Consider the following 12,742-nt stretch of genomic DNA (forward strand, 5'->3'; position numbering starts at 1 on the left):
GGCAGAGTCTTGGGTCTCGGAAAATATCCGTATTTTTTGGATTGGACGTACAGTTTTGCGTCTCGGTTAACTTGTGTGAGGTGTGGATGCTAGGTAAATGTTCGTTTTTCTCTGCCTAGCTCGTTAGCCATCACAGCTGCGCCATCACCGTGGCAACCAAACAAACGCGCACCAGGAAAGCAAAAGGAACACGTTTTCGAAACTGCAGGTAGTCGTATTTCTGACTGCACAGACATATAAAGAATATCTCTGGTTTAGGCAGAGTCTTGGGTCTCGGAAAATATCCGTATTTTTGGGATTGGACGTACAGTTTTGCGTCTCGGTTAACTTGTGTGAGGTGTGGATTCTAGCTACATTTCTGTTATTCTCTCGTATAATCGAGCTAGCGCGATGGCTCTCCATAACTAAAACGGTTCGACTTTTTTTCCCACAATCGACCAAATTGGCATGTACATTGAGCTTAAAGTGTACATAATCTAGCTAGATCGTTTTTATTTTAGCAAGTTTCACAGAAATCTGCAAAAATCGAGGCTCAAGACTGTCATAGCTGACCGTCACGAACAGCCAAAAACCAGGGCTGGGGCAAGTGTTTGCTGCAGCTGGCGTTAATCCTACGAACAAACGCTTCGTAACTTCAAAGTTTTTTCTTTTAATTGATGATATTGAACACAGATGTTAAGTAAATTGTCTTTACTCTAAACATCTTCTCCGTTTTCAATTTGAAGCAGTAAATCTAACACAGTAGGAATTCTCCCACGACATCCGTTCGCTCTGCTTTGACTAACATATGTTCTCAGTCCACCATACATTAGACGAGCTAATTTTCGAGCACTTTCGATACAAGATACAGGCCATGTTAGAGTTGAATTGTGTGGGCAATGTAGAACAGCAGACATATTTGAAATATGATCTTTTGTTATGGCCATTCTAGTGACACTACGACTGTCATCATACAGCGAAACCAGGTCACATAGCTAGCTACGTTTTTCCAGACATAATATTCATTACCTAGCTACAAACAAATGCTTCGTAACTGAAGAGTATTTACTTTTTATTGGCGATATTGACAACAGAGGTTAAGGAACTTGTCTTTAATCAAAGGATGGTCTCCTTTTTCGATTTGAAGTAGTAGATATGGCTTACTGTAGAAAGTCTCCCATTGCATCCTCTCTCTAGCTTAGCTTCGGCTACAGATGGACGACAATCACCATGCATTAATTATTCACGCCTACGGTGTTAATACAGTCTGTAAAAATACCACTTTGACACACTTGCAAGATGATCCGCTGGTTAGATGTAGCATGATCTTATTTACTACCCACAATAGTTCAACTTTTTTTGCAGCAGCATTTTAATCAGATTTAGCTCCAGGTCTTCTCTAAAATACATTTCAGACCTTTTGAAACCTGAGCAAATGACTTTCTACTAGAATGATTTCTCTTTTTGCATTGTTCTTCTCTTTTCTGTAGTTTTATGCCTTCGTCCAGCTCCCGCCCCTTTCAAAAATACCTTTCGGCGCCTTGAAGCTTCAGCTTATAACTTTCTACAACATTTTTACTATTTTCAGCTTTTTTAGCATGGTCAGCTATCCCCATTCAGGTTTTCAGCATTCTCACTGCTGTTTCGCAGGAACAGCTTTTTCTAGTTGGGTGTGCTCTGCCTTCGGCAAGGGCACAACCTTTGTTCGCTCACATATATATTTATTATTATTATTTATTTTTGCCCCCCTAAATCTTCGTTTGGACGTTTGTCATAGAGATTAGGTCAGTTTTGACACCGGTCTGCCAAATGTATTCGTTTTGATTCAGCTATGAGGCTGCCTCTTGCAGGGGAGATGAGAAGACATCTATTTCATTCTACACTTCACTCGTATTTTGAGTTGTAAATGAGCAGCAAAAAAAAGATGCTTTTAAATCTATGTAATCTTTATAAATAATAAGTATGCATTTTTATATAAAATATACAGAAATATCAGTTTTAAAAATGTCATAAAAAACGGACCCCTGTGCAACCGACGCAAGCAAGCACACCCTACAATTTCCCCAGAAATTGTACCCTCTCTAGTTAATCATCTTCCTCTCCCATTGGAGTCTATGGCAGCCCCTAGAACCGTACGGTCACCTTTTGTGAAATTTGGTACACTCATTAAGGACAGGCCCCTCTTTATTCTCACCAAGTTTCATGTCTCTCATTCGAGCACTCTAGCGCCACCAACGGGTCAAAGTTGGACTTGTGTTTACACACGTAAGTTTTGAACCGTATGACCGATTTTCAAAAATGAGGTACCGTTGGATTCCGATAATCTGGGACTTTTGATTCAAGTAAGGGGAGTGGCGAACATAGCGGTAGAATTGTTTGTCTTACCAGTATCTCGGGTACAGCGTTACAGTGAGCTACACTAGTTTAAAACTGCAGGTATATAATAATTTCACCAACGAATCGTTTACTTGTAATCTAATGTCATAACAAATCCTAAAACTAAAATGTATTTGTGAGGCATGTTTATTATTTAATGATTGAAAACAGATGTATCACAGACCACTGTCGTACGTCGTCCAACAGAGGCTAATGATGCTAACGCTTCAGTGATGTGAAATATCCCCAAATTGACTACTGTTTCCAAAAGTAGATCTACTAATAATATCAGCGTATATCGTATTGTACATTTTGTTTATCAAAATCTTAAAAGTGCCGAAACTCACCAAACATTACAAAATAAAGTTTCCACTACAGTTACTGTCATACGTCTATGACTTTGACTATTGAAAAAACATAATTACCACCGCTAATAAAAGTTTGATCATTGATGTGGATGATTCACATCAAAATGCCAAAACCCAAACAGGAAATGCTGTTAACTGTTTAATCCGCCACCATAATAACTTCTGTTAAACTTGGGTGTCAAACAAACAAAATCACTCAGGAAATGCATGTCACCCTCTGTATATGGTTAATATTGCACGCAGCACAGATTATTTACCACAGATGGAATATATACTCGCTGTGCATCTACAAGATTGGCATTGGGAAAATGCAATAGGGGTTATGCGGAAAACACTTATTCGGTTAGGGTTAGGGTTACACGTATTCGGTAAATCAGCCATCACTTCCGGATCTATATGCTCTATGCTGACATGGTGCTGTTTTACACAAGATGCCTCCAGTTTCCAATTTTATATCTCGGTGAATTCTGCGCCAAAAAGGTTGAGGATGGCAGCCTTTAGAAGAAAAAGCGATTCCCCATTGGTCTGTCGACTCGGAATTTTGATTTGGGTTGTGGTAGTCTTATTTGAGTGAGAACGGCTCGCCCGTTAGACTGCATAGTCTTAGGCTACTGTAGGCGGCAGCCACGTCTCGTTCGCGTCATGTCACAAAGTAAATAATTTTACGTCGGTCAATTTTACACCAAAAAGGTCGAGGAGGGCAGCTTTCAAGATATATGGGAATTCTACATTTAGCCAGCCGGTACGACATCAGGTCATCCGGATACTTCACACCTGAGAAATCACTGTTCGGATTTTCCCACATCTGGTACTTAAACGGTTTGGATAAATACATGGTCTTCAAAGTGAAATAATGTAAACGCCTAAAATGCTCATAATGATAATAATGTTATTGATTGTGTGAACTAGCTGGGTTTGCCGTTTGGTTAGCACAGCAGCGGAAATGATTACATCTGTTTTCCGGTTAGTTTCCTGGGCACTCATAACCCCTATTGTTTCTGTGAGCCTGACTCTGGCTCATCCGTGACGCACAGGAGGCATGACGCACGGATCCATCTCCCAAGGACCACCACGTTTCTTAATTTCAAGTTTTACATCGGACCATTTCTTCTCAATTTTTGCCATGATCCGGTTCTCCAAACCCACAGCATTTACAGTCCTAGTGACAGTTTTCCACTCCGCCGACTTCCTTTTGTTGCAAATACCCAGGCCCAAACGTAATTTGCGAGCGCAGAATTCTGACGAAAACCCGCAGAATTTCAAATGGAATGCATTGGTCTGAGGCAAACTTTTAATAAACTTGTCAACTCATATTACGTCTCTATTCTTTCGAAATATTTAACCTGTAAACAGAGCCCATTGCCAGCAGTATAGGTCTGTGATAACAATCGAAGGAAGCCTGTCATAAGCCCATAAACAGATACAGTAACGTTCACGTTAGACTAGCTAGCCTACTAGTCTGTAGCCTATATTAAAACATCACACCCAACTAGAAAAAGCTGTTCCTGCGAAACAGCAGTGAGAATGCTGAAAACCTGAATGGGGATAGCTGACCATGCTAAAAAAGCTGAAAATAGTAAAAATGTTGTAGAAAGTTATAAGCTGAAGCTTCAAAGCGCCAAAAATCCCAAGATTCAGCCTTGAAGATAATTGACACGGAAACACTTGTCAACCAAAATTACAGCAATAGACAGGGCCAGGGAGTTTTCAGGCGATCTTAATGAGGATGGATCAATACTTTTTTGCAAAGTCTTTTAGGCATCAAACTGTTGTGGAACATCTTCGGTCGCTCCGACATAAGAACAGGAAGGCTAGCGGAATTCTGCAGAAAATGTGAAAAAAATCTGCAATTTTGTTTGGGCTTGCTATACCTGATGACAGGCCACCAAACAGGACACATTTCCTCGCATCCATCTCTGTTGTTAGAACCTCGATCTCACAGTCTGTGAAATATTTCTTACTGCGTGTTTAGCCATTTTAATCAGACAAAGAAATGACCTCAGGGGTGCATTTATAGGCCATCTGCATATTCATTTATGGGAGGAGGCAAGGCGGGGTCAGTGGCTCGTTCACGTGCGGTCAATCTCACATTGATTGTGATTTATTTTTTTGAAAGAAAAGGTGCGCAGGAGCTGGTGTACGACCAGTTTTATACATGTGAATATTTCTGTGCGTATGTACTTTTCAAGTTTTGGCCATACGCCATCTTCTGGTATGTAAGCTGCGCAATCTTTTGTATATGATGCCCCTGGGCTGGAGAGAAGCCGTTTTGCTCCTAGCTCTAGCTTCAGACCTCATCCCTAGAGCGAAGCTAACTAGTGAAGACGTATTAGATGGTACTTTCACAGCAATTGGGTAATAAGTCCAAGAAGTGAATAGCTATGTACAAGTTCAAGACAAAAACTACGTATTTATTATAGATCTATAAGGTGCAGGTGTCTGATATACTCAAGTTGAGCATCTCAGAAGACAGGACAATGAATACAGGAAATCAAGGGAGTTAAATAGTATCACAATATGGGAGGGTATGTGACAATTAGCATAGCTTTCGCAAGCACAGAAAAGGGACACTGCATGCTAGATAGCTTTTGTTTAGGTCCTTAGATGGGGCTCCTAGAAATGGCCTTGACGTTACTTCTATTTTCCTTGTTCAAAGTTGCATGGCATTATACACTTTGTTAACATTGTGACCTGTGACCTACACTAGTGTCACAGGCATTTCCTAGTCGCACCTTACAAAGAACTAACTTATGGCTTTGCAGGCTGAGCAAACGGCATAATGACAGTTTATCAATGATACAAGCAACATAATTCGTAGGCATATTTCTCTCCTGGACATGACCAAGGGTTATGTTCTCATGAGCTTAATATAGCAGGGTATAGATCAAACATTGTTTATTATATTCAGAGCATTCCAAACAGTATAAAAGTAATCATTAGTTGTAATCTTTAATTATTCTTAACTGATCAGTGGTTAAGGACAGGCCTCTTCACTAGACTACCGCTGTGTGTGGGACAGGACATTTGTATATCACAGCCTGGAAACATAGCTAATTACATGTTATCACCCTGGCTTTTACCTGTGGCATTTATGCAGCTGTCTTGTTGTTTCAGGAAGCTATCTATCTCCCAGAAGTGGATGTTTTACTATAGGTAATCGTGTGGGAGTTTGTGACGTTAGTGACGTTAGTGCAGGGGCGTAGCCACGTGGTGGCCAGGGGGGGCCACGGCCACCATTGGTCAGAGAATGGCCACCCTGCCGGCCCCCCCAACCTCACACCTTTTTTTTTTATAAACCCTCCTGAACAGAAACGGTATAAAGCTGAAAAAATTCATAAATATTTTTTTTATAGTCGTGTTATATTGTAATTTGTCACTTACGCTACAAGCCCCATATTCGCAACATGTTGGGCCACGCCCCCATTAACAGCACAAGACGCAAACCAACGTACCTGCATTCTGACAGCGCTTCAATGGAGACTAGCAGCTAACCACTGGATACCGTTAGAAAACTGCTGCTCTGAGTAATGCAGTGTGTGAGTTTTAAAATAGTAGTTTTTGACAATCAAGTGCCACCCCAAATAAAAGACTGGCCAGAGCTGGCCCCCCCAGAAATAATGTCCTGGCTACGCCCCTGCGTTAGTGACTGGCTAGCTAGTTAGCCACCATTAGCTTCACTCTTCACCACAAAAACTTCAACCATAACAGTAAAACGGAATGTTTGCGGGAATACAAGCAACGCAATCGTGACCAAGACGATATTCACGTTTTTTTAAGGGTGGGAAAATAAAGAAAAATAATAAATATGTGAACACACTCAATTATAACAATTGCCCCAGCTGCACCGCAAGCACTATTTTGTTCATAATCCTTCTACTCTCCCACCCAATAGTTTGTGATACACAGACATCAATGTTCATCATTACACACCAATACTCACTGCTGTCCTGAATACAAATTGGCTTAAAGTGTAGAGTATGCTCTACAAATTTGGCTTTGGTAAATACTGAGAACCTTCCAATTGCCAGCATTCAATTTTTCAAGTTTTGAATTGTTGTTTATCTATTCCCTGAACTTCTTTCATTAGGACTGGCAGTGCAATTGGAAGTTTGGGGTGGATGAATTAAGAGTTAATCAAAGCCGCTCTCACAACTGCTTCATTCTTATCTCCTCCCAGATGGGGGTTCCGACTATCAGGCTCTGCTGCTGGAGATGACGGGGCAGAAAGCCGTCCCCAATGTCTTCATCAACAAGACTCACATTGGTGGATGTGACAAAACCATGCAGGTACGCATCCTTGAAATAAATAAAAAACAATATTCCACCTACATCGATGTACTGTACTGTTTTTTTTTAATGTGTTAACAGTTTATTTCTGGTTTTCTACTCTCCTTCAATGGTGGTTGATGCTTTTGAATGCTATGTTTGCATTCTAATATAGTGTAACACTCATTGTCTGTATGCCAGAAACCAAGGTTGAGTGGTTCTATATTTGAGTGTGTTTTACAGCTTGATGCAGCAAAACTCATATTAACATATTAATGAATGTCTTGTTAAAGATGCCCTAATCTGCTGCTATCTCCTCCTGCTTTGTCTTTTCTAATGGTACACTTTTTGGTGTTTTTCAATGTTTGGGGACTTTATTCTGTAAGCTGATAAGGTGGCCTTTTGCCAGCTTGATACAGCATTTATATTTAGGATACAACTGGTGTCCTCACCTATCCCTGCTCGTTTGTCCTGTTCACCTGTAGCCTGCGCATACAGATTCTGCTGAACATGGATTTTGATAGATATTCTGTATCTTAGTTGCTGGGAATTTCTTTTTGGTGTTATAAGATAAAAAAAATATCTGCATGTAACACAGAGCCAACAGACAAACCACAGTACCATTCACATCTTTCTCCTACCCCCGACAAGAGAAAGGGGTTTTGAACCCTTATCTTCCAGGAGGAGCTTCAAAGCTTCTGGTGCAGTATGGGGTCAGCAGGTAGACCACTTGGTCCTCCAGTATTGAGTCTCCAGGAGACAAAGGAGTCTGAGGAAAAAAACTTTTCATGGATTTAGAAACATTCCCCAAGGACTACACGGCTCATGGACAGTATTTCAATGACAGTAGTTGATGTGTTATAATGTGTGCTTTTCTCATTGTTTAGAATGTTGTTTTAATTGATGTTTGATCATAACTTCCCTTCAGGTGAGGTTAAGTTAGTCAATCTTGATATCCAGATAATTGTATCATACTAACAAAACCATTTATGAATATTGTATTGTTATTCTTTGAAGTATAAGCAATGCATGAACATTTGAAACACTGAACCCAAAGTTACCGGCCATTTCACACCTATACGTGAACCTCAGGACAACGCCCAGCTGGAGTAACTGAGCAATGAGTGAATTCACCTTCACAAAGACACCCTACTTTTCTTGTGGATTCTAAAAACCCACAACACACAATCACGCCCGCTTTTTAGTAGGAATAAACCTGAAGTGAACGCGTGACTACTAATTTATTCTTCTAAATCAGCAATTCACTGGACCACAAGGAACTTTAACGAAAGATCCCTTTGTTCTATACGGACTGTTTTACATTGACGGAACTTTGACCCCTCTTCTTCACACAACAAAAGTAACTGTGACTGGCTACATTCCTTACTTGTGATATTAGCATGTTGTGGTTTCTCTGTCTGTGTTAGATTTAGATTACAAGTGTATTAACCTAACTCTCGTTAGGATTATCATTACCGCTAGATTGTCCACCATTGTTCCAACGAGGCCCATCTATCCCTTCCCCCTACCCACGCGCTCTTCACATAGCCATTGTGTATCCTGCTTTCATTGTGCTATTCAAACCCAAGACTAACCCATAACTTCTCTGGTATTGTTCATTATATAATTACATTTTCTTAAATATATCATTGTGTATAATACTCACTATCCCTCATGTTATCTGATCTGCTCTACTTTCACAGAATTCATTACTTAAGATTAGACTGATTATTACGAAGGCTATTGAACAAGGTTTCCTCAGCCCCTTTAAACACATTCTGAGGTGGTGCCCCCAGGATACTTTATTATAAATAAAGTATTTCTATCTTAAATGAGAAAACCCTGCTACATACGTTACATTAAGGGCAACTTCTTGACAATATTTACATTGAATTATTCATGATTTTAATTCAGTTATTAGGGCTGTCAACGAATATTCTATATTCGAATAGTGGTTAAAAACAGAAATTCGAATGTGAAAATTAATATTCGAATGTAAAAAAAGTTACTAAATAAACTAAATAAAAAAACGCAGCAGCGGCGTGTCTGTCTGCTTTGCGGGTTGGCGCGCGCCTCAGCGTCACAGCTGACTTGCGTGGAAGATGGCAGAAAGTGCAGAACCCAGCTTGACCGCAGCAGAGAAAGTGATTGTAACCCCAAAAAATCTAAAGAGTGATGTCTGGAAATATTTCAGATTTTGGTCAGTTGATGGTAAACTTGTTGAGCCTACAACTATAGTGTGTAAGCTAGAGTTAGTTTACCATTCAACAACTAGCAACTTGAGGCTACATCTCCATGTTTACCACAGCACAGCTCGCTCGGCGCGTTCAATGTCGGTTCTATACTGTAAAACTTCAATTAATGTTAATATTTGTTTCAATCACTGAATGAAGCCTGCCATATTTGGGACAAGAATCGCGACCTTAAATTGCTTGCACAAAACTCTTGATCAGAACCCAGCATTTGTTTATTGTTGTCGTTCATTTTACACCGCTATGCGCAGAGAGCGCGACGGTGCGGGAGAGAAAGAAAGAAAGAGTGCGTGCGTGCGAGTGAGCGAGAGGCCAAGGTCTGCGGTCTTGGCCATTAGTTAATTTACTTCTTTTTGTGTAGGTAATATGTTGTTAAATATGTTTAAACTTAGATTAGGCCTACCTACAGTATACAAGTAGTTGTATCTCGTTGTATTAATTTGTCCTATTATTGACGTGCCTAATGGGCTACCAGAAATTTGAATATATTCTAATATATGTGTTTTTTTAAAAGGGAATATTCGAACGTCATTTTTGAGCAATTTTGACAACCCTAGTTGTTATTTATCTTGACATGCTGTGTTTCATCATTTCTTCCACTCAGGCCCACAGAGACGGTGTGCTGCAGCAGCTGTTGTGTGCGGAGAATGAGGTCTACGATTACGACCTCATAGTCATCGGGGGCGGCTCCGGGGGTCTGGCCTGCTCAAAGGTGAGAGAGCGACACTCACTCTCACACATGCATTCATAGTCAAACATAGATTATTAACACAGCACATTTTAATCATGTATTGTGGTCTTAAGGAAGGGCATCTTTAATCACAACCAAAACTAAGTAATACATAATTTACATTTCTGGGTGACTAAGTGGAGCTAGTATCATGGTTACTTTTTGGGTTGTGTGGTGTGAACGGCTTCCCTGTGGATATGCTTGTATTACAGGAGGCCGCTACTCTTGGGAAGAAGGTTATGGTGCTAGACTATGTGGTGCCAACACCCAAAGGAAACACCTGGGGTTAGTATGATGTGTGTTTGAGAAAGTTACTATTTAATTGTATAGCCGTTTCACAGAGGGCTTCACATACAGTGAGGGAAAAAAAATATTTGATCCCCTGTTGATTTTGTATGTTTGCCCACTGACAAAGAAATGTTCAGTCTATCATTTTAATGGTAGGTTTATTAGAATAGTGAGAGACAGAATAACAACTACAAAATCGAGAAAAATGCATGTCAACATTTTTATAAACTGATTAACATTTTAATGTGTGAAATAAGTATTTGACCCCTCTGCAAAACATGACTTAGTACTTGTTGGCAAAACCCTTGTTGGCAATCACAGAGGTCAAGCCACCAGGTTTGCACACATCTCAGGAAGGATTTTGTCCCACTCTTCTTTGCAGATCTTCTCCAAATCCTTAAGGTTTCGAGGCTGACGTTTGGCAACTCGAACCTTCAGCTCTCGCCACAGATTTTCTATGGGATTAAGGTCTGTAGACTGGCTAGGCCACTGCAGGACCTTAATGTGCTTCTTCTTGAGCCATCTTTTGTTGCCTTGGCCGTGTGTTTTGGGTCATTGTCATGCTGGAATACCCATCCACGACCCATTTTCAATGCCCTGGCTCAGGGAAGGAGGTTCTCAGCAAAGATTTGACGGTACATGGCCCCTTCCCTTGTAGCTTTGATGCGGTGAAGTTGTCCTGTCCCTTTAGCAGAAAAACAAACCCAAAGCATAATGTTTCCACCTCCGTGTTTGACGGTGGGGATTGTGTTCTTGGGGTCATAGGCAGCTTTCCTCCTCCTCCAAACACAGCGAGTTGAGTTGATGCCAAAGATCTCCAACTCGAACACTTTCACCCAGTTCTCCTCTGAATCATTCAGATGTTCATTGGCAAACTTCAGACGGGTCTGTACATGTGCTTTCTTGAGCAGGGGGACCTTGCGGGCGCTGAAGGATTTCAGTCCTTCACCGGGAAGTGTGTTACCAATTATTTTCTTGGTGACCATGGTCCCAGCTGCCTTGAGATAATTGACAAGATCCTCCTGTGTAGTTCTGGGGTGATTCCTCACCGTTCTCATGATCATTGCAACTCCACGAGGTGAGATCTTACATGGACCCCCAGACTGAGGGAGATTGACAGTTATTTTGTGTTTCTTCCATTTGCTGAGATCTCAGCTTGTTACATGTATAAAATACAACTGTGAGCCAGAAATCTTTCTGATTGAGAGGGGGTCAAATACTTTTTTCACTCATTAAAATGCAAATCAGTTGTAAAAAAAATTGACATGCATTTTTCTGGAATTGTTTGTTGTTATTCTGTCTCACTATTCAAATAAACCTACCATTAAAATTATAGACTGATAATTTCTTTGTCAGTGGGCAAACGTACAAAATCAGCAGGGGATCAAATTATTTTTCTCTCTCACTGTATGCTCATAGAACGCCTCTCAATCAACCTAAATCCTCAGAGAAGACAAGGGAAATCTTCCAGTAAAACTCACTGAAAATTGAAGAATCCATGGGAGGAGAAATTTGGTGAGGGATCCCCTCCTCCAGTGATGGTTGACAGAGGTGCAGACCATAGCCGCTAAACATAGTCATACTATCAAGAGTAGAGAATAAAAATTTACAAATGGATGTTGAAACACAGATATCCAGGGTTCAACTCAGTGCTCTGAGTTGGCAAATGTCAGTTTAAGCAATGGTAGCCACAGGGCTGGGAGCGTGGAATTGGCACAGCATCACAGGACAGCCAGGTAGATGGACAGGAAAGGACCAGGAACTCTGTGTTGTCCATCATAGGAGGCGACTAAGACCCAACATTGACAGACCGTCATAGACCGATGTCCACTTGGTGACTAGGTCCAACTTTGGCTGACCTGTGACCAGGCAGATGTTGACAGCTCGACCACCCCCCCCCCCCCCCCCCCCCTCTCACACACCACAGGGGAGGTGTGGAGGGAGGACAGAGAAAAAGCAGGATTAGAGAATGCAAAGGCACAAATAAGTTAAATTAACAGTATGGGTGAGGTCCCCACCGGTCAACTAGTGGTTGTACGACTTATATTTCGAAGCGGCTTATAGCCCGTGTTTAGAACCAAAAAATGGCTTTGTCCCAAGATCTCTACAGACCGTGCAGCTAATTTAATGCTCAACACTTGAACGGGGGCTTATTACTTGAAAGATGAATTATTTCTACTGTGTCGTCTCAGTTACACTATCAGGGCTTGCAGTGTTTCAGACAGAAATGACATGCCGTTGTGTAAATAACATAAGGCCATTTAGTTTGTTTAATAAAAGAGCAAGCTATAGACCTGTTTTATAGGAAAGGTAACCTTACATGACTTATTTTGTGATGGGGCGCGATATATATATATATTTTTATTTTATTGTTATTAACTTGACATTCCAGGGGGGGGCTAATATAATGGTAGGGGAAACACTGGCTTGGAAATACAGTGACTTGCTAAAGTGGGCAAATGGCTAGTCGAACATAACATTAC

General features: G+C 40.9%; 1 protein-coding gene across 1 annotated transcript in view; it reads left to right on the forward strand.

The window, feature by feature from the left end:
* txnrd3 (thioredoxin reductase 3) overlaps window positions 1-12,742 on the forward strand; it is a 76,263-nt gene that overhangs the window by 14,001 nt on the left and 49,520 nt on the right. Inside the window, exons 3-5 of the mRNA XM_067241613.1 lie at window positions 6,901-7,010; window positions 9,846-9,953; window positions 10,184-10,256. Coding sequence (XP_067097714.1) covers window positions 6,901-7,010; window positions 9,846-9,953; window positions 10,184-10,256 — 291 coding nt within the window. The remainder of the gene's footprint in view (window positions 1-6,900; window positions 7,011-9,845; window positions 9,954-10,183; window positions 10,257-12,742) is intronic.

Source organism: Osmerus mordax, chromosome 1, assembly GCF_038355195.1.
Source record: "Osmerus mordax isolate fOsmMor3 chromosome 1, fOsmMor3.pri, whole genome shotgun sequence".
In the NCBI taxonomy this organism is placed as follows: domain Eukaryota; kingdom Metazoa; phylum Chordata; class Actinopteri; order Osmeriformes; family Osmeridae; genus Osmerus; species Osmerus mordax.